This window comes from Archocentrus centrarchus, chromosome 5 (assembly GCF_007364275.1).
Source record: "Archocentrus centrarchus isolate MPI-CPG fArcCen1 chromosome 5, fArcCen1, whole genome shotgun sequence".
Classification (NCBI taxonomy): Eukaryota; Metazoa; Chordata; class Actinopteri; order Cichliformes; family Cichlidae; genus Archocentrus; species Archocentrus centrarchus.
Genome location: NC_044350.1, coordinates 30,824,281 through 30,850,591, shown reverse-complemented (window position 1 = coordinate 30,850,591; position 26,311 = coordinate 30,824,281). Strand labels below are relative to the sequence as shown.

At 40.5% G+C, this 26,311-nt stretch overlaps 1 protein-coding gene and 1 pseudogene across 1 annotated transcript; both read left to right on the top strand.

Moving 5' to 3' along the window:
• Window positions 1-11,319: 11,319 nt before the first annotated feature.
• LOC115780771 (enhancer of split mgamma protein-like) lies at window positions 11,320-12,748 on the top strand. The gene is made up of 2 exons (XM_030730173.1): window positions 11,320-11,442; window positions 11,560-12,748. The coding sequence occupies exons 1-2, from the start codon at window positions 11,320-11,322 to the stop codon at window positions 11,878-11,880; spliced, it is 444 nt and encodes a 147-aa protein (XP_030586033.1). The 3' UTR covers window positions 11,881-12,748.
• A 3,205-nt stretch (window positions 12,749-15,953) lies between these two features.
• On the top strand, window positions 15,954-17,275 carry LOC115780685 (transcription factor HES-5-like; annotated as a pseudogene).
• The last annotated feature ends 9,036 nt before the right edge of the window (window positions 17,276-26,311 follow it).

Sequence of the window (26,311 nt, the reverse complement as noted above, 5' to 3'; positions counted from 1 at the left end):
GGTAAATTGATGATTCATGTAATCTCAGCCTGAGAACAAACACCATGCGGTTGCTTTTGTTTGATAAAGCAGCATCATTGACTGGTTATTTGATTATTTTGCTCTTCTTTCTGCAGCTCAGAAAACCTCCAGTCGAGAAGAGAACAAATCAACTGCTGCACTCAGCAGCTCGAGTCTCCCCTGAGTCCAGAGTTCCTCAAACAGCAGCCAGACACCAACCTGCAGGGACAGACATCCTGGAGATGACAGCTTGCTTCCTGACACGGTTACAGCATCAGTGCCGCCAGCAGCAGAAAAGACTGCTGACCCACTTCAACAAGCTGCAGACGAGAGCTCTTCTCTCCTCTGAGCTGCATAAGGCTGAATTCTTTGAATTTCTATTAACTTGTTCCTTCATTTTACAGAAAGCATCACTTTAAAAAAAAATGTTGTCTGTTTTCTTTATAGTAGATGATGTTTTCTGGGGAAATAACAGCATCGTGCACATTGCATGAATCAAATTTGATTGCATCCGCAATTATTATTTTTCACTCCACTGACCACGTTGGCTGGTACTGAACTGATTTCTCTGAAATTTGGTGGACTTGGTTCTTCCATGTTTTTACTAACATTTGTGATCTTCTCTTTGTTATTGATCAATGTTAAAAAATCAAAATGTCCTTTGTTAAAACTGTTATAAAGGATTTTATTTCCCTTTATTTCCTCTGAGTTGATTTGTTTCAGGATCCAAATGTTATCCTTGCATTTTAAAACACTATTTTGATCTAATATCAGAAATGTATTTCCTGTGGACTTTTATGTTAATTTGTAGTTACTATGGAATTATTGGAAATGATTCTTTTTATATTATACAATATTTATATTACACAAGGTTTGTGCGAGTACTCAGTCTTCAAATACTGCAAATGGTTTGTCTTTCATAAAGATATTTGGTGCTTTACTCTCTCCAACTACAGTGAATCACGTGATGTATCATCGCCTGTTTTTGTTGAGATTTGTAAAATTTATGTGGGTGTTATTAATTAAAGAAACAATGCCAGCTGAAATTGATATTCTGGTGTCGTCTTATGTCACAGTTACCCTCTTACTAAAGAAAGACAGATGTTCCCAGTTTTCTTTCACTTTATCATGCTTCAGATAGATCTTTGACAACTAGGGTTTATAAAAAGTTATGTGCATTATGTTTATACTGAGTAAGTAAAGTCATCTCATTGAAAGAGTACAAAGGCATCTTGTACTAGTGTAGCCCGTCTACCATATATGTAAATAACGATGTAGATGGGGCCCTAGGTTCTTTTCTCTATCTACTGTAACTGTTAACAATTAAAGATTATTCAACACAAATTACCCCCAGAAACTAACATACACTAACACACAATAGGATTAGCAACAGAGAATGTACATTTACTACTACCACCTTGAAACCTTAAAGAGAATGAGCTTTACTATAAACACAATAAACACAACAGTATTTGAAATTAAAAGAGTCAATTTACTAATAGTTCAATGAAAATAAAGAGAAATACAAAATTAAAGTGCCTTCTGTTATTCAACTTAAATTTCAAATCATCCTTATCCTTTAACACTATGCCGGCAAAACAATATAAAAGAAAATAAATGTTGCAGGCCTGAATCGTGGCTGGAGATCGTAGTGACCTAAAACTCAGTGGTCGTTTCACTCCACCTGGAGCAACAAAATAAAATGGTGGTACCTTTTTGAAAGACACGTGTCCCGCAGGAAGAAGCTAGCCAGCAGGCCTCATCTCCGGAGCAGAACAGAAGCTCTCAGGAATCACTGCAGAACAAGATGGACTTCACCTCCACTAGAGGAACCACGGGCGTCCCCGGGCCACTCTAATTGTTGCTTGGATGCTATCTCTTTTCCTGGCCCACAAAATGTCCAGACCGGGCAGCTGTCTTGAAGCTGGGTTAGCTACTAGCCGCTTACAGTCCGATCGCTCAGTCATTAGCTACTCACTTCACCAACGAGCAGCAAACTTCCACACAGCAAACTTCAGGTCGACTTTTGCTGTTCTCAGAATGGCCCACAGTCTCTGACTTATCTAACCGACAATCCAAAATGTCTGTAGCCATAAACTTTTGCCTCCGATCTCTGCGGGAATCCACTTCTCTGCGGTAGCTCCTCTCGTCTCCTCTCGTTCTCCTCTCGTTCTCACTCCGCCATTCCACCTATGTCCCCTTCACTTCCACTCGGAAAAAACAGTTCTTTCAAAGAAATACAGTTTTTAAAACCAAAAGAAATATACAATAATTAAAACAAATGGTTTTTAACATTCTTAATATTTCAGCCATGAACTTAACACAACTAAATATATTTTTAACTGTTTTTAACCAAATATCACAAATTTATTATGAACAGCTTATTTATTACAGTTTCCCATTTTTTAACCGGGCTACACCCTCCCCCTTCTAAACGTCTGATGTCCTCATCAGGCTTCAAACATCTCAAAACATAAAACACATAAGGAGGTGTGAGCAAGCATCCTGTTTTTTTTTTTTTTTTTAGCTTTGCCCAATCTTTATGACAACACCTCTATGTATGATGGTGATTGGTTCATCTTTGGCAGTACCTGGTTTGTCATACGTTAGCCTAACAACTGGCTTCACTGTTCTCTTGGGGCGGATCTCAGTTTTCTCATCATGCCTGCAATCTGTCTCTCTCACATATCTTGGAGCTCTAGCATGGTGAGATCCATCCCCTTCCAAATCTTCTTCCTCAAGATCAGTTCCAGAATCAGGAACAGAATCCTGAGATTGCTGGTCTTGATCAGTCCAATACTCTTGCTCAGCATGATCCAGCTTTGGACCTTCATCTAACTGAGAACGCGATCTCTCTTCCTCTAAAACAACAGATGACCGCCTAGCAGGTTGCCACATTTGTTGCCCCAATCTTGCTGAGCATTCATCGGCAATCCTTGCTGGTCTATAATACTCTAAATCAGAGGATGAGTCAGAGTCTTGCACCTCTCGACTCTCAGGTAAGTTTTGGGTCCATCTCTGGGTAGATGAAGTTCTGGTGTTTGGTCTGGTGGGTGGACTGCAATCCCTATTAGTCTTTGGCAACCTCACAAGTTGTCCAATAGGCAGGATATGGTCACGATGAATAGTTTTCACGCCTCCACAGCCATCTTCAGGTTTGACTCTATAAACTGGAAGATTGGGCAGTTTTTCCACTACAGTGTAGGGGACAGGACTCCACCGGACTTGCAACTTATGCTTTCCTTTAAGCCCCAAGTTCTTGAGTAACACTCTGTCACCTACTTTGAGAGACTGAAAGCCAACTCTTTTGTCGTACATTCTCTTGTTCTTATAGTGACTCTTGTTGGCAGTTTCAGTGGCAAGCTGATAAGCTCTCTTAAGGTCTTCCTTCAACTTTGCCACATAGCGTGAATGGCTCTCTCCTTTTCCATCCTCACCAGTGCCAAAACACAAATCCACTGGGAGCCGGGCTTCCCTGCCAAACATTAGATAATACGGGGAATAGCCTGTTGCATCGCATTTAGTACTGTTGTAGGCATGCACCAGAAATCCAACATGTTGACTCCACTGTTGTTTTTTCTCATCACTCAGAGTAGCAAGCATGGAAAGCAAGGTCCGGTTGAACCTTTCCGGTTGAGGGTCTCCTTGAGGGTGATACGGAGTAGTTCGGGACTTCCGCACTCCCATCATCTTCAGCATGTCTCGAATCAGGTGACTCTCGAAATCTCTGCCCTGATCTGAATGGATTCTAGAAGGCAGACCATAATGTACAAAATACTTGTCAACCAGTATCTTTGCCACAGTCTGAGCCTTCTGGTTCTTGGTAGGGAAAGCTTGTGCATAGCGAGTGAAATGATCAGTGATCACTAATACACTGCTCATGCCTTTACTATCAGGTTCCAATGAAAGGAAATCAATACATACTAGATCCATAGGGCCACTGCTTAGGATCTGATGTAATGGAGCTGCTCTCTGCGGAGGTGACTTACGGGTAATGCACTCTCCACAAGTCTTTACATGCTGCTCCACATCTCTTGACATTTTGGGCCAAAAGAACCTTCTCCTCAGGAGATCAGCGGTCCTTTCAATGCCAAGGTGTCCCAAATCATCGTGCAATGATGTCAACACAATCTTACGGAACTCCACAGGTAGAACAAGCTGAGTGAGTTCTTCACCTGAGGGTTGCCTGCTTATTCGATAAAGCAGCCCATCCTTTATTACCAGCTTATCCTTGTCTCGTTTCAGCTGGGAGAGCTCTGGATTATTCTCTGTATCCTCAGGCCATTGTTTATTCTGAACCGCTTGCAAAGCTGCTCTAATTACCGCATCCTCTTTTTGGGCACTGACCAGCTGTGGTTTTCTCAGACACTCTAAAGACTTCAATCCCATGTACGTCGGGAAAGAGTAGATGTCTGGCACACAAGCAGGAGAAGCTCCTAACTGATCAATGTACCTTGGGGGGCTATCTGAGGACTCAGAGACACAAACCTGTTGACAGACTGACTTTACATCTGCCTGCGGAATGATCTCCCATTCTGTGTTATCACTGTCTGGAAAGTTTCTGGAAAGGAGGTCAGCATCTATATTATGCCTTCCAGGTCGGTAATGGATGTCAAAGTCGTATGTGGAAAGGGCAGCAAGCCATCGATGCCCTACTGCACTAAGCTTGGCTGTGGTGAGCACATACGTCAAGGGATTGTTATCGGTGCGCACCGTGAATCGAACCCCATAAAGATAATCATGGAACTTGTCCACCACAGCCCACTTAAGTGACAGGAACTCCAGCTGATGTACTGGGTATCGTTTCTCAGATTGGCTAAGCTTTCTGCTGGCAAACGCAACTGGTCTCAATCCTTCTGGGTATTCCTGATAAAGGACAGCCCCAATCCCCTTCAAGCTTGCATCCACATGCAGGATGTACGGCTTTTCAGGGTTAGCAAAAGCTAACACAGGGGCATGAGTCAAGCAGTAGATGATCTGATGGAATGCATCTATGCAGGACTGATCCCATCTTTCACCAAAAGGTTCGGACTCACTCAGGTAAGTCTTAGTAGGGTCTCTGTTTTGCCTCTTACTTTTCTGGGTGGGAGCATAGCCTTTTGTCAGCTCAGTCAACGGTCTGACAATGGCAGCATAGTTGGCTATGAACCTGCGATAGTATCCGCAGAAACCCAAAAAGGATTTCAATGTTTTCAGGTTTGTTGGCTGAGGCCAGCCAATGACTGCCTCGATTTTCTGTGGGTCTGGTGAAACACCATCTGCGGATACAATGTGGCCAAGAAACTTTACTTTTGGCTGGCAGAACTGACACTTCTCAAGAGAGAGTTTCAGTCCAGCCTCTGCAAGTCGGTCTAGAACTTTGAGGAGCCTTTCCTCATGCTCTTCCAAGGACCTTCCAAAGACAATTAGGTCATCGAGGTAGACCAGTACTTGCAGCAAGTTCATGTCTCCAACAGTCTTTTCCATTAACCTTTGGAAAGTTGCTGGGGCTCCAGTTATTCCCTGAGGCATTCTTTCGAACTGGAAAAAGCCCAGAGGACAAATGAATGCAGTTTTTTCTTTGTCCTCCTCAGCCATGGCTATTTGGTAATAGCCGCTCCGCAAGTCGAGAACAGAGAACCACTGGCTTCCAGACAGGGAGTCCAGTACTTCATCAATACAAGGTGTAGTGTATTGATCGGGAACTGTCCGGCTATTCAGTAGCCTGTAGTCAATGCACATCCTTATAGTCCCATTTTTCTTCCTAACGATCACAATTGGTGACGCATATGGACTACGAGACTCCTTAATGATGCCTGCACACAGGAGCTGTTGGAGGTGCTTTCTGACATCCTCAATGTCTGCAGGAGCCAGGCGGCGGGAACGCTGCCGAAAGGGTCTATCATCAGAGAGGCGAATTGTGTGCTCCACATCTCTGGCTAGCCCAACATCCCATTCCTCCTTGGAGAAGACATTTGATCGTTGAGACAGTTTTTCTCCTAATCGTCTCTTCCATTCTTCTGGGACAGGTGAATCCCCAAAATTAATCAGTTTGGCATCAATGTCTGATGTTGATGCTGACTTGGCCAGAGGAACTGTGGCAACACTCTCAGTGAGGTACATGTGTCCCAGGACCGTGCCCACTGGTATGACTGTCTCTTTCAGAGACTGGTTCTGAACCAGGATTCTGAAATTATTGACATTCACTGCATGGCCTGGTACTACCATAGGTTGTAGTAACACACTGGCCGGAAGTGGAGCCGAAGGAGAAGAGTCAAGCATCAGGATCTCTTTATCAACCGGTTGTGTGAGATCAACTTTGCAGACCACCTGCTGGTCTGCACCTGGGGGCAGAGTAAGAGGGCCAGGGCCCTGCCATGTCACCATGCCAACACTGTCCTCTGACTCACTGGCAGATGATGTAGTCTCTGCAGCTGAATGCTCACTGTTAGACTCAGCCGGTATGCCAAGAGTTTGTGTGATATCAATGCCACTTGCTCGACACTGTTCCACTAGACTCCTGACATGACTGGTATTTGTCCCTATAATAACTGGGGTCTGGTCATCAGTTCGGGGACTGGGGCAAATCAGGGCAAGAACTGTCACAATCTGACATGTCCCTGTGACCATGGCTGGGTATTCAAGGTCTACCACTACATAGCCACGATAAGGATAGCTAGCCTCTGACTCACTCAAACCCCACAGAGCAAGACCGGACACTGGTTGTATGGGGACATCCGGGAGGTACTTTTGGTACCAGGACTCAAAAATTATAGTGACCTGAGAGCCACTATCAAACAGGGCATGGCATGAGTGTCCATTAACTTTTAACTGTACAATGCTAGGTGGCCCAATCAAACCTTCAGGGATTCCAGAGACCTGTGGTGTAAGTACGAGACTTCTCTTGACACCACAGTTAACCTCTTCCCTTGCTGGTTTTGCAGAAGGTTGGTGCACCTTTGCTAGCTTTAGAGCTTGAATCAGTTGCCTAATGACCTTACTCTGATTTTCTGGATTACGGCATTTTGCGGCAAAGTGACCTTTCTCCCCACACCGGTAACAGAACTGTTCCTCTGTGTGTCTGGAGGGTCTGGAGAGGGAGCTAGCAGAAGCTTCCATAGTCGAAACTGTAGCTGGTTGGGCCAGAGTGTCTGATTCAGGCACTCTTTTATTTACTTTTTGCTGCAACCTCTTTAACTGCTTTTTTAAAGATGTCAGCTCAGACTCTTGAGTGTTCTCAAAAGTGTGTTCTTTGATCACAGTACCAGCACTGGGATATTCATCCTTAGGTACATGGGGCTTGGTCCCAACTGATGCAACCATGCTCTTGAGCTCTTTGATTTCAGCTTTTAGACTTTGGATCTCGGCCTGTCTTAGATCCACTGTCTGTGTTGCTTCTACTCGATGCACTGAAGTTTTGAGTTTCATCCTAGAGGCTTCATACTCTTCCTCAGCCCGAACTTCACTCAAAAGCTGCAGAAAGGTAGGAGGAGCTGTCTTTCGCTCTCTTAAGCGTAGCTGGATTAACATCAGGTCAGAGGCCACTGCCCCTCTGAGTAGTTGCTCCAAACGAGCCCTATCCCTACAACTAGGGGGAAGGCCACCTCTCTGAATGACCTTTGAGAGAGCGCGCTCCAGCCTTCTGAGGAAATCGGAAAGTTTTTCTCCAGGTTGCTGCTGCATCAATCTGAATGCGAAATACAGATCATCCCCGGATTCTGCTGTTCCGAAAGCACTTTCTAGGGCTTCCAAATACACAGCAGGGCTAGCATCCGGATGGGAGGTTCGCACAGCTTTTGCAATTTCCAGTGCTGGCCCCTTTAAACTTTCCATTAATCGCCGCTTTTTTTCTTTATCAGTGCATTCACTTTCTTCTATCATGAGCCATGCCTGTTCGAGCCAGTACTCAAACTGCTCTTCCCCAGCTGGGACAGGCTGTGCTCCTGAAAAAATGCGTAAGCGTCGATAAATACCTTCTAAGGAAGGTTTAGTAGCCTTTTCCAAAAAATCCCCAACTGCTTGGAGGATGGACTCAGTAGAGTCCGTGGGGCGTTGACCAGTAGTCAGCAGGACTTTAAGGTCCTCTATGGTCTTTCCTTCAGCTGCCAATAGCCCTTTTAGTTTTTTGTCAAACTCTTCATCAGCAGTGTCAGGGGAGTTTCCTGTAGTGACTAAGGGCCAGGACCCCCTTCCCTCAGGAAGATGGACCTCTGAAGGAAGACTTGCGCCAGATAAAGTTTCTCTACTTTCACACAAAACCATCAGGTTGTCTGATCTGGCATCAAAGATCCTTCCTCTGACACGAACTCGCCCTAAGCACTTAATAGTTTCAAGAGTCTCTTCAATTTTGGATATTTCTGTATCTTCTGGAACAATGACCATTAGTCCATGGGCTTCATCCAAACCTTCACCCCTGCACCATCTCTTCAGCTCAGAAACAAGGTTTACCTTATCTGCCATTCTTAAGAGTATTGCTTCTCTACGGTTTCTTAGCTAATCCATTGAAATCTAATAAAAGGGGGGTTGTGAACATCCCAGCGGTGCCTCCATTTTATGTAGCCCGTCTACCATATATGTAAATAATGATGTAGATGGGGCCCTAGGTTCTTTTCTCTATCTACTGTAACTGTTAACAATTAAAGATTATTCAACACAAATTACCCCCAGAAACTAACATACACTAACACACAATAGGATTAGCAACAGAGAATGTACATTTACTACTACCACCTTGAAACCTTAAAGAGAATGAGCTTTACTATAAACACAATAAACACAACAGTATTTGAAATTAAAAGAGTCAATTTACTAATAGTTCAATGAAAATAAAGAGAAATACAAAATTAAAGTGCCTTCTGTTATTCAACTTAAATTTCAAATCATCCTTATCATTTACCACTATGCCGGCAAAACAATATAAAAGAAAATAAATGTTGCAGGCCTGAATCGTGGCTGGAGATCGTAGTGACCTAAAACTCAGTGGTCGTTTCACTCCACCTGGAGCAACAAAATAAAATGGTGGTACCTTTTTGAAAGACACGTGTCCCGCAGGAAGAAGCTAGCCAGCAGGCCTCATCTCCGGAGCAGAACAGAAGCTCTCAGGAATCACTGCAGAACAAGATGGACTTCACCTCCACTAGAGGAACCACGGGCGTCCCCGGGCCACTCTAATTGTTGCTTGGATGCTATCTCTTTTCCTGGCCCACAAAATGTCCAGACCGGGCAGCTGTCTTGAAGCTGGGTTAGCTACTAGCCGCTTACAGTCCGATCGCTCAGTCATTAGCTACTCACTTCACCAACGAGCAGCAAACTTCCACACAGCAAACTTCAGGTCGACTTTTGCTGTTCTCAGAATGGCCCACAGTCTCTGACTTATCTAACCGACAATCCAAAATGTCTGTAGCCATAAACTTTTGCCTCCGATCTCTGCGGGAATCCACTTCTCTGCGGTAGCTCCTCTCGTCTCCTCTCGTTCTCCTCTCGTTCTCACTCCGCCATTCCACCTATGTCCCCTTCACTTCCACTCGGAAAAAACAGTTCTTTCAAAGAAATACAGTTTTTAAAACCAAAAGAAATATACAATAATTAAAACAAATGGTTTTTAACATTCTTAATATTTCAGCCATGAACTTAACACAACTAAATATATTTTTAACTGTTTTTAACCAAATATCACAAATTTATTATGAACAGCTTATTTATTACAGTTTCCCATTTTTTAACCGGGCTACACTAGTATTTTATTTAAATGATCTTTTTTTAAATTTTCATTTAAAAGTTTAAAGCTTAGTTTCCCTCCTTACATAAGTCACACACTGTCTGTAATATAATATATAACATAATTTTATTCTTCTTTCAGTAAAAGCAGTGAATTGACAGAATCCCGATGGGACAACAGATCCAGACCTTTGCCCTATGAAAAAAAAATAAGAGATGCACTGATCAATCAACTTTTGATCAGAATCGTATTGCTTTCAAATTATGTACCAGATTCTTTGTTGATCCACCGCAGCCTGATGTTCATCCTTTGCTGCGATGCAGGTCACAACAGATTGTTATGCTTGCTAAAAACATACTGTGAAAACACAAAAACACACATCTGGATAATTATATAAAGGAGGACGTTCTGCAGCTTAGCTGACAAGCTGCATCTTACAATCATTAGCTATGAAAACGCTGAGACAACATTGGTTGTGTTGCAGCTGACGCCTCCTGTTTTATTCATTAACTGTTAAAACAGGAGACTGAAAATATGATATGCCAAACCGATTTGATTTTGATAAATTTCATATATTACTATCTCTCAAAGCCATCCAATGAGATCCTTTCCCTCCAGATGGTTGGTGAGGTGATGCACACAGACAGCATCTGTCTGCCAATTCAATAGTCTGTTTCTTATTTTTACACACTGCTTACTAGATACATTTTTTAAAGGTGATTCTGAGGGATATTTTATTTTATTTTATTTTATTTATACTCTGGAGAAAGAGTAAGATGCAATCACCACACTGAGACTGGGCACACTTCATGAAACTTCAGTTTTAACAACTGTCCAAACCAGCCAATGGGATCCATTCCCTCCAGATGGTTGGTGATGTCATGCTTTCTCTACAACAACCCGCAGCCAGCATCTGCCACAGAAGTTCTTTTGTGGTTCATTTACAGCAGCACAGAGAGTCAGTGTGGGAAACTGAAATCAACTTGTTACTCATGCTGACGATCCGGCACGTGTCTAAGGACACAGCTGCATCCGGTCAGCTGCTTGATTATTTTCAGTTAAAATAAGAGTACAACACCAAACAATTTTGTTACAATTGTGCATTTTTTTTGTAAAACAAAATTTAACAAAACCTTGAACAGAAGTATAAATGTTAAAGTCTAATTAAATTATCAGTTAAAACCAAACTGATGTTTGCAGTGACAATTTAGGGTTTCCCTAAAAACTGATCACATTATAAACCACACATGCAAAAGAAACCACTAATCCCACTATTTCATTTCATACCTGTAATTTTTACATTAAAACATGGATGTTTTTCTTCGACTTGTGATGGGGTAATCAATGTGTGCTCGGTCAAAATCACTGATCCCAGCATGAGGCTGCAGATCTGCTTTCTCTACAGGGTCACCCCTTTCCCATAATCACACAGAGATCTGTTACGCTCTCTTAGTTTGCCCACAGTCTTCCACCTGTTCCCCCGAGGTCTAACTATTGTCCCTCAGGCATTAACAGCGCCTTATTGTCTCACAGAGCTCTCTGATTGGTTCAGACTGTGGGAAACCTCAACCAGAGCAGGACCCACACATTCATATGGAGATGGTGGAGTATAAATAGGAGGCATGAAGCCGGCAGACATCAGATTCTCTCTACAGAGACTTCTGCAGCACAGAGATCTGGCAATGGCACCTACAGTCACTGCAGCACTTAACAGTGCTACAGAGCATCCAGCTCTGACTCACAAGGTAAAGAGAAATTTATGGAATTTAGTACTATGCATTACATTATATATGTTACATATTTTGTTGTAAACACAAAGATCCTAAACAAGTTTATTAATGACTTTGTTCTTCTTTCTGCAGCTCAGAAAGCCTCTGGTGGAGAAGTTACGCAGAGAGCGGATCAACAGCTGCATTGAGCAGCTCAAGTCTCTCCTGAGTCCAGAGTTCCTCAGTCAGCAGCCGGACTCCAAACTGGAGAAGGCAGACATCCTGGAGATGACAGTTTGCTTCCTGACACAGTTGCAGCAGCAGAGAAACCTGCTGACCCACTTCAACAAGCTGCAGACTTCCTCTGATGAGAAGCTGAGAGAGGCTGACTTCTCTCCTCTGAGCTCCACAGTCCAGACCGGCACCACCAAAGACACGAGTCCAACCAACAGCGCCCTCTGGAGGCCGTGGTAGACACCTACAGAGCTCTCACCAGACAAGCTAAAAAGACCACATTGGTTAAACATAACTGGACTGAATGCTTTGAAATTCAGTGAACATGTTTTTCTGCGTGTACAGACGTTTTACTTTGTGTGTTTTTGTGTGTGTGTAAGAGGACATTTCCTGAGGAAATAACAGCAACAGTACCTTTCATGTTAAGAAAGAAAACATTGTGTCATGCATGTTGCATGAATCAAATCTAGTAATTTCTTTGTTTTTGATCATTGTGGTCTAAGATTTAAACGTCCTTTCTCTGGACTGATTGGAACAACGGACTTCAGCTCCATTCAATCTCAAATGACCTAAAACGGATCTGTTCTGAGATCCTGTTCTTTATCCTTTTAATTATAAAAGGTTTAATATGACAATTTTTCACTCTTACAAGTCACTGTGGGTTAAACACTGTCATATTTGTACCTCCTGATTAACACATTGATCACCTGGAGCTAATATCTAATATCTACTATCTTTCTGTCTTTCTCACTTTGTGATCACCAAAAAATTAATCTGTTTTAAGATTTATATTATTGCATTTTATTGAAAAATGTTTCACACTGTCAACTTTGTTGTGATAGTGTCATTTTTTTCTCTTTGGAGAATTTAAATGATCTGTTTAAAGGTCAATATTAACAGTTATCGTTTTGTTTAGCAAACATTTTACTACATTTGTAAAACAAATGATTGCTGTGCTCTAAAAATGCTGTAAATCTGTCGTCTTTCATAAAGACAGCTGTTCCTTCACTCTCTGAGTACAGTGTAAGTTGCTGCTGTGATGTATCATCACCTCCTGTTTGAAGCATTTATATTTTATGTGGGTCTTGTTTAATAAACAAACACGGAAAGCTGAAAACTGTATTTTCATCTTGTTGTATGTTGCAGTTACACCTGTATATAATGACAAGGTGTTCTCCGTTCACTCCCATTTCACATTAATTCAAGGGGAGTTTATCATTAACCCACATTTAATCTACATATCAAATTACAAAATTCAGCAGGGTCATAAAAACATTTAGGTAAAACACACATGATTAGTGTAAAAGAACAACACGGCTCAATCCTGTTTTCAATCTAAACTCATAATTCAAAGACATTTTTCCCCCACTGCTACTACTAATGATGTGTGTGTGTGTGTGTTTAATGTAAAAGGTTTAAACTTATTAATTTCCTTCCATGAAACTGTCACAAATTAAATCTAATGAGATGCAGACTAAGACACACTTCTATTGTTCCTCCAGTGAAAGCAGGGGAAGGACAGAGTGTGGGAAACCAGAATAAACTCATTCACAGAGTCCCAGAGGAACAATGGCTCCAGACCTTTGCCCTGAAGGGACAGAGGATAAAAGGGGGCATGACCCCATAAATCTGATCTTGATGGGTTTCTGTTTTGGTCATGATTTTTTTTATTCATCTTATACATAAAACAGGATCACCATTTCTTTAAAAATATTGTCATTTTTTCTTGTTAATCTCCATTTTTAACATGAGATGTTTGAAAACGATTCTTGTGTGGATTCAAATTGAATAAATTCATGCAGAAAAAATTTGAAAGAGCAATTTTGCTATTAACAGTGGGCACGACAACGATCGCACGCGTCACACGTTCGATCACCGTTCATTTTTTATAATCTAAATTCTATTAGACATGCTATTTTTTTTTGTCAGTTCAAGCCCGAATTAAGAAAATTTGCTGCACAAAGATGATTTCACAACTATTTGTGGATCCAAGATGGAGAGAACAGTGGAAGGTGTTAAATTAAAGGTGCGCCTGTAGGCTCTCTAAGCAGACATCTAAAGATTATTCAAAACTAATGGCTAGAAACCTCAAGTTCATTCATTCACTTAAGCCTCTGCTCAGTCTGCAGACCCATTTTTTCACTCTTGACATATTGAAATCTTGTTAGATCTCAAATTACTGTAATTTCTTTCTCAGGAAAATATTTTCCATGCTGATCTGAAACAAAGAAACTGGACATATATGTAATGGGTTGCCTCCATGCCTCTGAAAGACTGGATGGATGGACTCTGCAACTTATCTTGTGAATGTAGCTGATTTTGTTAATTAACAGTCAGTTTCTGAGGGAAATCCTTGTGGTAATCAGACCACAACAGTGAGAGGAAACGAATGTCACTGAAAGCAACATTTGACAATGTTGTTTTGCTTTGCATAGGTGAAAATAACGCTAGAGGATAAAGATAAAACTCTAGTTAACAGGTGTAATGATAACATCCATATTTTCTTCCTCTGATGTGTTTCAGGGTCACGCAGGGGACTGGATCCTGTCCTAGATGTCACACAGCAAGAAGTGGGGTACACCGTTGACAGGTAACCAACACACACACACGGAGAAAGACAACCATTCCCACCTACGGGAGAATTAAAATGACCAATTAAGCTAACCCCGAGCATGTCTTTGGATATTGGGAGGAAGGCAGAGCACCTGAAGCGAACTCACACAGACACAAGGAGAACATGTAAATTCTGCACAGACAGGCTGCATTCGATCCCTGGACCCTCGCGCCGCTTTGAGGCAACAGTGCAAACCACCACACCATCGTGCTGGCCCTCAGTCTTCAAGTATAAAGCATAAAGTTTTAGTAGCCGTAAGTAGACTTGTGTTTGTAAATCCAAAAATCACCTGTAACATGGCAGGAGTCCCAGCAGAGAGCCAAATGATGGCGATACAGTCAACCATCAGCTATTAGCTGAGGTGCTGACTTTAACCTATTGCAGCTGAAGTCATCTGTCACAGATATTGAACTTCTGTGTGCTTCTTTATGTGCTGCTCTGTCTTACTTTTATATTCCTGCTGCAAAGGATCATAATTGCTTTTCCAGTTTGTCAAAAATATTTAATATGAACTTTCACAGATTGAACTATGGGTAAATAATCTTCAATCTTCACTTATACCAGAGAGGATACTCATAAAATGAAACTGTTAATGGACACATGCTTATTTCCTGATAATGGAAGAATTGTGGGAAAACCCACGAGAAAAGAGTTCAATGACAATCACTCCAAAAACTCGTGTCACCCAGGAAAGCTCCCACCATCACAGCTGAAACTGAGTTATCAGTCACCATTAGGAACAGACTATCAACATGTATCACAGTGATTATTGTATTCTTGTGGAGTCTTTACCTTACAATATAAAGTGCCTTGAGATGACTGTTTGATGTGATTTGGTGCTATGTAAATAAAATTGAATTGATTAAAAAATTGAATTGATTTTATATTTGCTTAGAGCCAACCAATGGGATCCTTTCCCTCCAGATGGTTGGTGATGTAATTCCCTGTTTCCATAACAACACACAAGCAGCATCTGTCACAAGAATCCCTTTGTGGCTCATTGGCCACAGCACGGGCGTAAGTGTGGGAAACTGAGATCAACCTGCTACTCACAGGGGTTGCACGGCACGTGCCACAAGACACAGTGGCATCTGGATGGCAGCACAGTTATTGTCTTGAGTAATTTAAATTAAATCAGCGGGCACAACACTCAAGGATCTCATGGTACAGTTTTGCAAAAGTGTGTGTTTTTGATTAAACAAAAAAAATGATGGTTAAGCTGACCAAAAGGGGAAAAAGTAACTAAATTAAATTAAAATTAAAATCAATAGATGCACAAAAATGCACCAACATTACACCTAGCCTATCTTTTCTTTTTAATTTTTATTTATTTTTAAAATTTTGCCCATATGTAATTCACATATTACAACTTTATTATTATCCCACACGTGCACTGCAATGATGAGCGTGGGCTCTGTCAAAATCATTGATCCCAGCATCAGGCAGCAGCTCTGCTCTCTACAGGGTCACCACTTTCCCAGATTCATACAGGGATCAGTGGGTATGTCTCCATCTCCCCCCAGTCCTCCAGCTGCTCCCTTGAGACCTAATCATTATCCCTTTAGCATACAGCAGCATGTTGCTGCTCCACATAGCTCATTGTTTCACAGAGCTCTCTGATTGGTTCAGACTGTGGGAAACCTCAACCAGAGTAATACCTGCATATTGATATGGAGATGTAGCACTATAAATAGGAGGGATGAAGCCAGCAGAGACCAGATTCTCTCTACAGAGGCTTCCACAACACAGATCCAGGCATGGCACCTACAGTCACTGCAACAATGGTCAGCTCTAAGGAGCATCCAGCTCTGACTCACAAGGTAAATTGAAGATTGCCTGAATTTAAACTAGTGTACAGTAGACAGTATATTTTGCCAATAAACAAAAACTCGTGAACAAGTTTATTAATGACTTTGTTCTTCTTTCTGCAGCTCAGAAAGCCTCTGGTGGAGAAATTACAGAGAGCTGCACTGAGCAGCTCAAGTCTCTCCTGAGTCCAGAGTTCCTCAGTCAGCAGCCGGACTCCAAACTGGAGACGGCAGACATCCTGGAGATGACAGTTTGCTTCCTGACACAGTTACAGCGGCAGAGCCAACAGCAGAGAGCCGCAGACTTCCTCGAATGAGAACCTGAGAGAGGAGAGGCTGACTTCTCTCCTCTGACCAGCATCACCAGAGCCAAGAGGCCAATCAACAGCGCCCTCTGGAGGCCGTGTCAGACACCTGTAGACTGGAGTTAATCGATAAGCTAAAAAGACCATATTGGTCAAACATACCTGGACTGAATTCAGTGAAATTCTATTAACTTGTTCCTCTGTATGTACAGAAGGCCATATTTTATGTATTAATGTCTGTGTGCAAGATGTCATCTCCTGGGGAAATGACTGCAACAGTAACATCTTTTCATGCATGTTGCATAAATGAAATCTGATTGCATCAGCAATTATTATTATTATTTCTTACTGTACTTCATGTGTCCATTTTAAGGACAGCCTGAGATAATACGTATTAATCTCTCTGGTCACAAAGAGTCGATCTGTTCTAAGATCCAAATGTTTATTGTTTCTTCCTAAAAGGTTTTCTAACTCCTACAGTTCAGTGTGGGTTAGTCGTGTCGTTGTCATGTTTGTGATCATCGATACTGATCAGTTTAACTTCTTAATTGTCCTTTTTCGTCGATAAAGTCTACCTCAATGTATGTCATTATGTTTTAAGATCAATATGTTCACTGATAAAGTGAAAACATTGCTTTTATGTTACTCTCAGATTTGAAGAGACAAAATAATATTTGAACTCAGCAGATAGCAGCAATGTGGTTTAAGGTCAGTTTTTGGTCACTGAGTGTTAATCTGTAGAGTACTGGTTTCTTAAACACATTAAACTGATTGTCTTTCATAAAGACGGCTGTTCTGCTACTCCTGCTGAGTTCAGTGTGTCTTGTAGAAATCTACAAGCTGTTGTTGTGATGTATCATCGCCTCCTGTTCATCCATGCTGAATAAACAAACACTGCCAGCTGAAAACAATGGGCTTTCATAGCTGCCATAGTTTACCTGTTATATTACATTGATTAAAGGCATAAGAAGTGTATTATAGCGCCACCCAATGTAAGGTTTATTAACATTATTGGTCATTACCAAAAATCATTTTAAAAATGTTTCTGTAATGGTTAATATGCAAGCTAATAATATTTTTAATGCTAAAATATAATGATTGTTGTTATCCACAAATTTCAAATTTACTGTTTTACAAAATAACAAAATATATATATATATTATTTACTTGCACGCCTAAAGATTTAGCTTTAGTGGCTGAACGTACATTGTGCCGGATCAAATACAGGTATGAAAACACAAAGTCAGTTTGTTATTTGCCAGATAAATAACAATGTCATTTTTAGTTTTAAACAAGTTTCTGGCAGATCTCTAAGATATTTGTGTTTTCTTGTTTTTGTAACAGGTGGTCTAATAAATTCATTAAGCGCTACATGTGCTTAATTTTCTTTCACTTTAAGTTGATTGAAAATGTCTCCATCTTTGTCTCAACAGACAAATACTTAAAATGTGATTGTTTATGCAGAAACATACGTTCTAACATGATGAGAAGGGTGATCAAAGCTGTTTCAGTGTCTTTAGCTGGAAGTTGAGTCATTAAACCAAACAGATTAGTTCAAACGGGCTGAACAGCTTCTTTGGTGCAATTATCAGTTTTACGTGGTTTAATAAAAGTTATTATTATTTCCATTCTAAAACTAAAAGGATGTACATTGTATCTAATGTGATGCTCAATGAGACACACTTCTATTGTTCCTCCAGTGAAGGGCAGACTGTGGGAAACCAGGACAAACTCACTCACAGAGCCCCGGTGAAGGAATAGATCCAGACCTTTGCCCTGAAGGTGCAGAGGATAAATGGGAGCAGGACTCCACAAACTCAGACATGCCTTATATCATCATGATGGCTCTTCTTACCTTACATAAAGCAGCATTAGCATTTCTTTATAAGTTATATAAGTTATATCACCTTCTTAAACTAAAAGCACCATTTAAACATAAGTTGTTTGAGAATGATCCATCTGTGGGCTGGGACTTTTTTTAAAAATAAAAATGTTATTTTTTTCCTTCAATAGATTTCACACACTGCTGCTTTGTTGACTAACATATTGGCACGTGTCAATTTTCTGCTAAAAAAACAGCGTGTGGGAAAACAGAGCTGACACCCGACCAGCAGCTGGCTAATGCTCCAGAGGGATTTAACACACTTCAGGAAACTGCTGCCTCCCAGGAAACCTCCCTGTGTCACAGCTGAAATTATAATCCATTTGATGGTCAGTAATCAGTTGTGATTATGACTGACGTTCAAAATGCATCACAAGTTCAATCACTTTGAGATTATTTTTATAAAATAAACTGTTAACGGTAATTTTACATTTTCAAACGTCAAAGTCATCCAGTGAATCTTTTCCCTCCAGATGGCTGGTGATGTAATGCTTTGATTCTCTAACACCACGCAGGCAGCATCTGTCACCTGAAGTCCCCGTGGTTCCCTGAACACAGCACGGGGAGTCAGTGTGGGAAACTTTGATCCGCTTGCTGCTCACACTGACTATACGGCACGTGGCAAATGATGACTGCATCTGCTCAGCAGCATGATTATCATCTTGAGTAATTTCAAAGAAATCACTGAGCATTGCACTCAGCTATCTTACTACAGGGAAAATTTTTGTTTTCAAAGATAAAAAGTAAAAAAATATTAGATAAATATTATGATAAGCGGATAAAAAATAATATCAAATATAAAGGGATAATATAAAATTAAAGATGTAGATTTTATATTTTAGTGATACGTTGATAAGTATGTGCTCAGGCATCAGATCCGCTCCCTACAGGCTCACCCATTTCCCAGATTCACATAGAGCTCTGTTACACTCTCTTTATCTCCTCCACCTGTTCCCCTGAGACCTCACTATTATCTCTCCAGCAGTAATGACAGCATCATTCCCAGATTCACACAGAGCTCTGTAAGTCTCCCTCCAGTCCTCCACCTGTTCCCCTGGGTCCTATTATCCCTGGACATACAGGAGCCTGATGCTGCCTCATATGCCTTATTGTCTCATGGAGCTCCCTGATTGGATTAGAGTGTGGGAAACCTCAACCAGAGTAAGACCCACACATTCATATGGAGATGATGGAGCATAAAAAGGAGGGATGAAGCCGGCAGAGATCAGATTCTCTCTACAGAGAACTCTGCAGCACACAGAGATCCAGTCATGGCACCTACAGTCACTGCAGCAGTCAGTGCTAACGAGCATCTAACTCTGACCCACAAGGTAAACTGAAGTTTGGTTTATTTTAAACTGCATACAGTAGAAAATACATTTTGTTACAAACAATAAACTCCTGAACAAGTTTATTAATAGACTTTGTTCTTCTTCCTGCAGCTCAGAAAGCCTCTGGTGGAGAAGTTACAGAAAGCTGCACTCAGCAGCTCGAGTCTCTCCTGAGTCCAGAGTTCCTCAAACAGCAGCCAGACTCCAAACTGGAGAAGGCAGACATCCTGGAGATGACAGTGTGCTTCCTGACACAGTTGCAGCAGCAGAGCCAACAGAAGAGAAATCTGCTGAACAACTTCAACGAGCTGCAGACTTCCTCTGATGAGAACCTGAGAGAGGCTGACTTCTCTCCTCTGAGCTCCACCGTCCATACCGGCATCTCCAAAGACAAAAATCCAACGAACAGCGCCCTCTGGAGGCCGTGGTAGACACCTATAGACTGGAGTTAATATCAGACACGCTAAAAAGACCATAGTGGTCAAACATGACTGTGCTGAATTCTTTGGAATTCTGTGGACTTGTTTTTCTGTATTTACAGAAGGCTTTATTTTTGTATTCTTCAGTGTATGTGTGTGTGTGTGTATGTGTGTGTGTGTGTATGTGTGTGTGTGTGTGCGTGTGCGCATAAGATGGCATTTCCTAAGGAAGTGAGAGCAACAGTATCTTTCACGATGTCATGCATGTTGCATGGATGAAATCTGATTGCATCTGCAATCATTATTATTTTATTTTACTTCATGTACTGATGATGTTATAATAACATTTTTACTGTTATTGATGTTTGCAATGCAAAAATGTCCTTTTTTTCTGGACATATTGTAATAATTTACTTCACCTCCATTTAATCGCTCATCACACAAAAACGATCTGTTTAAAATCCAAATCTTTTCTGACTCCGTCTTCTTCCACTTTCATTGTGGGCTAGTTGTGTAATTGTGATATTTGATCAACTCTGATCATTTTTGTTCTATTTGTGGACATTTTGATAAAGTTTAACTCAATGTATGTGATTACTGAAAAGCGATCTGATTTAAGATCAATATATTTACAGTTTTACTATAAAACATTTATTTTATGTCATTCTCAGATCTGAAGAAACAAGGTAATATTTACCTTTTGAGAATTCAGTTTATTTTAGTGGGCTTAAAGCATAATTTGATCTGTTTTAAGGTCAATTCTCGTTCAATAAGAGTTCATTTTTTACTCCAACGAGTATTGGGTTCTTAAATCCTGTAAATCAATTGTCTTTCATAAAGACGGCTGTTCCTCTACTCTCTCTGAGTGCCGCGTGTCTTGTAGAAATCTACAAGTTGTTGTTGTGATGTATCACCGCGTTCATCCATGCTGAATAAACAAACACTGCCAGCTGAAAACAATGTGCTCTCATATCATTTTATGCCACAACTGACTTGTTATCTTATAATAATGAACAACACATGTTTTCTTTCGCCACATTACACAGACAAATACTTAAAACGTCTAGCAGCTATTATAATTCTTTAACAGAAACATGCATATTCAGTGGAAAAAAGCTCTCAAATTTTTAATGAGCTCATTATCAGTGTTACTTAATTATGTTAAGGTGGAAATCAAACCATTAAACCAAATAACTTATATTAGTTCAAGCACACTAATGCTATTTTAGTGCAGACACCAGTTTCATATGTTTTAATATAAGTTTGAAATTATTTCCCTCCTAAAAGAGTTTGGACATTGTGTCTAATGTGATGCTCAATAAGACACACTTCTATTGTTCCTCCAGTGAAAGGACAGAGTGTGGGAAAGCAGGAGAACCTCACTCACAGAGCCCCGGTGGAACAATAGATCCAGACCTTTGCCCTGAAGGGACAGAGGATGAACGGGAGCAGGACTCAAACTGAAGCCTGTTTTTTTGTAAATGTAATTTTCGCCTCTTCTTCTATTAGAATAAAGCAGCATCACCATTCCTTTAAAAAACATAATAATTCCATCTTAAATAACACAGAATTAAAACAGACCAGAATTAAAGATGTGATCTATAAAAGGATTTCTGGAGAAAAATTCTGAAAGAGTTTTCTTTTTTTAACCTGTGAAAACCAAGAAAGCTGTCAGATTATTTTCAGTCACTGTTAACCATTAACATTCTTCTGGAAGCCAATCACTTAAAAAATGTCACAAATCTGATTTAACAACTACTCGCAATTCCAAGTGTGGCCCAAGAAATGAGGTACTACTACTATACTGAAATTTAGCAACTGCATCCACCGGTCCTGCTAGAGATGAAGTTAGGAAAAGAGAGGTGATCACATCCTGAAACCACTGCATACGATCCCTCTGCAAAGCCAAGTGCTACCATAAACCACACCACCCCAGTGCGCACACAGCCTGTCACCAGGAAGCACTGACAAAGGTAAAAGGCCCAGTGTTAAAATCACTAGAACAATATCTTACAATATCAAAAGAAACACAACAACCTATATATTAAGATTACTGGACAGGTAGACACATTTGAAACTGCTCTGAAAACAGATAAATCAGGCAAACATGTGACGGGGTTGTCTCCATCTCTAAAAAGGCATGGGTTTTCTAAAGAGGTGTTATAGATATTACTTTAGGACCATGAGTACTGATTGATATAAGGGATATTGTTACATTGACACATTGAAAAATAAGGATTTAACTGACTGTGTATAGTCTAATTCACAGAATAAAAACCTCATTGTAACTTAGGCTTTCAAGAGCAGACAGAGATCTCCTGCACAGGCCTCAGATGCTGAGAAGCTGTTTAGTCCACCAGGTCAAAAAGCCAAAGATTACTGAGAATACTGAGAGTATGAATAATGATTCTCAACTTACTTAAGAAACCAAGCATGAGCTTACTTTGGAAAACTAATACAAACTCCAGTCCTACCTTATTAGTTAATTAGTTACATGATTGAATTTATTGGTGATGTTCTTACAAGTCTGCATACAGACAAATGCTGGAAAACTTACTCCTGCAGCACAGCAGGGAAGAGTGTGTGGTATAACATAAAGCTTTAGTCAACAGTGGCTTAGCAGTGCAGCTTGAGAGGACTGCGTCCTGTTGTGAAACTTCCCAGGATAATTATCTCTTGTGGCTGAAGCAGTTTGAGATTTGCGTAAGTCTGTGCTCTTCAAATTGTTGCATAAATAAACAGAATAAAGTTAAAGATGACGACAACCAGTCCAAATGTTACCTGTAGGCTACGGTGGCAGAAAAGTCGGGCTGCACCTGAATAAAGACAGTACTAACCCTGTGGAGTGTTGCCTTCATTGCTTTTGAATTTGCCAGATTTCTTTAACTCAAAGCTGGAAATGTTGTTTTTTACAGATATACCTAAATGCATTATTACTTAATTCATCCATAAAATTAAATGTTTGAGTTACAGAACAAATCTCATGGCTGTGGTTGGTAAATTTCTCATACACGCAAGATTCTCCTCCTTCCCAAATCCCTATCATTTTCCTGGTTGAATTCAAAATATCCATCCATCCATCCATCCATCCATCCATCCATCCATCCATCCATCCATCCATCCATCCATCCATCCATCCATCCATCCATCCATCCATCCATCCATCCATCCATCCATCCATCCATCCATCCAGAATTCAAAATGTGTTTATAAATGAAAAATAAAGACCAATTGTTACAATTTTAGATTTTTGTTGCCCCCATTAAAAACGTGATGTCTGTTACTCAGTTTTTTTTGTTTTTTTTTTTAAATTGTGTGTGTGCGTGTTTTGTTTTTGTTTTTTTGTTTTTTTTGTTGTTATATATTTTCTGGCCACCAGCTGAATGTGTGGATGTTCATGATGTGTAATAAAGTGAGAGGAAAAAAGAAATTCACCTGTATGGGAACAACTATGTCAACCTTGTGTTGTGACCCAGATCCAAACAGCAAACACAGAGATTTGAGATTTTTGTTATGTATTATTTTCAGCACAGAATGCAAGTATCCATTTATTTATTTTTAACTACACTTTGGCCAAAAAGAGGGGGGAAAAATACAAAATTCTGCGTGCAGATGGGTACATATCAATTTTCTACTAAAGGAGGGAATGTGAGAAAGCTCTGGAGTTGAATCATCACTCCACCAGCAGCCAGCTAATTCTCCAGAGGGATACGGCACGCTTCAGGAAACTCCTCCAACCCAGGAAACCTCCCACTCTCCTTCATCAATTTGATGTTCAATAATCAGTCATGATTATGAATTAAAGTACAAAATGTAGTGGTATAAAACTGAAAGTGGGACAGGCAAAACATCTGATTTCACTTTTGATAGATATTTCAAAATAATTAAAAAATTTTCAAACTGTCAAAGCCGTCCAATGGGATCTTTTCCCTCCAGATGGTTGGTGATGTAATGCTTTCATTCTCTAACAACACACAGGCAGCATCTGCCACCAAAGTCCCCGTGGTTCATTGAACACAGCACAGAGAGTCAGTGTGGGAAACTGAGATCAACTTGCTACTCACACTGACTATACGGCACGTGGCAAAGGACACAAAGGACAGCAGTGTGTTTATTGGATTGAGCGATTTAAATGAAATCAATGGGCTCAACACTCAACTGAGTGACAGCACAGCTTTTTGTTTTTTTCATTAAACAAAATGTAAGAAAGCTTAATAAAATGTGTTAAATTAAACTTTTAGCTAGATTATCAGTTCAAGCAACATCAGTTTAACCAGAAACTTTTTAGGTTTAGACTCGTAGAAGCATGATACAACAAAAATGCCACTAGATTACATATCACCCCTTTCCCTAGATGAACCTCACACATTACAGTTTTGTCATTCTACACACACACGCAATGGGATGATAAGTGTGAGCTTATTCAGAGTCACTGATCCCTGCGACAGGCAGCAGATCTGCTCTCCTCAGGATCACCACTTTCCCAGATTCACATAGAACTCTGTAAGTATCTCTCCATCTCCCTCCAGCCCTCCACCTGTTCCCCTGGGACCTATTATCCCCCGGGAATAAAGGAGCATGATGCTGCTCCACATGCCTTATTGTGTCACCGAGCTCTCTGATTGGCTCAGACTGTGGGAAACCTCAACCAGAGTAAGACCCACACATTCATATGGAGATGGTGAAGTATAAATAGGAGGGGTGAAGCCAGCAGGGATCAGAGTCTCTCAGCTGAGACTTCTACAGCACAGAGCTCCAACCATGGCACCTACATTTGCTGCAGCAATGGCCAATTCTCAACAACATCCAACTCCGACTCACAAGGTAAACTGAAGATTCAAAGAGATTTAAATATCAGTTAGAGGTAATTGCATTTTATACATGCTAACACTGCCCCTGAACAAATTTATTAATGACTTTGTTCTTTTTTTTAAACACAGAGAGAATCAACAGCTGCACCAAGCAGCTCTAGTCTCTCCTGGGTCCAGAGTTCCTCACAAACAGCAGCCAGACTTGGAGAAGGCAGACATCCTGGAGATGACAGTTTACTACCTGACAAAGTTACAGCAGCAGAAATAACAGGAGAAGACTGCTGACCCACTTCAACAAGATGCAGACTTCCTCTGATGAGAAGCCGAGAGAGGCTGACGGCTCTCCTCTGAGCTCCACAGTCCAGACCAGCATCACCAACGACAAGAGTCCAACCAACAGCACCCTCTGGAGGCCGTGGTAGACATCTACAGACTGCAGTTAATAGACGAGATAAAAGACCATATTGGTCTAATTGGATTGAAAATTTTCAAATTCTATGAATTTGTTCTTCTGTGTGCACAGAAGGCTTTACTTTGTGTGTTCTTGTGAGTGCGCATGATGACGTTTCCCGAGGAAATGACAGCAACAGTACCTTTTGTGTTCAGAAAGAAAGAAATCTGATTGCAATCGCAATGATTATTATTTCTTACTGTACATGTTATAGCAACATTGTTGCCGTTTGTTATTGATTTTTGTGATGCAAAATTTAAATGTCCTTTTTAAAGGACAGATTGTAATGATGACTTCACCTCTCTTTAATGTCTCTGATCATGCAAAGCTGATATGTCATAAGATCCAGATGTTTATGAGTTCTTTCTAAAACATTTTCTTAGTATCAGTTTTCTTAATCCTACAATTCACTGTGGGTGCAACATGTGACAGCGATATTTGTACCTATTGATCAATACTGATCAGTTTAATATCTTAAATTTTCTTTTTTGGAGATTTTGATACACTTTACCTCAGTATACATCATTACTGAGAACTGATCTGTTTTGAGATCGATATGTTTATTGTTTTACTGTAAAACTTTTTTGTCTCACACTCAGATTTTTCAAGACAAGGTAATATTTACCTTTAAAGAATCAATTTGAGTGATTATTAAGAATTCTGTGATCTGTTCTAAGGTCGATTTGTGTTTAGTGAGCATTTATTTGTTGTCTTATTTGAAACAAAATTGTCAAAAGACACCGAGTACTGTAAATGCAAACTTGGTCTTATATAAAGACAGCTGCCCTGCTACAGTGTGTCGTTGTTGTTGTGATGTATCATCATTGGAGCGTTCTGCTTTGTTGAATAAACAGACTCTGGCAGCTGAAAACATTGTCCTTTCATATCAGTTCATGCCATAGATAACATCTTTATAATGATGGACGTATGCTCTTCATTTTCTTTAGTTTCAAGTCGACTGAAAAATGCCTCTCATCATTTGCACTGCTTCTTTGATACAAGCATCAGGTTCAGGTGAATAAAAAAGTTAAAGTCAATTTCCCACCTAAT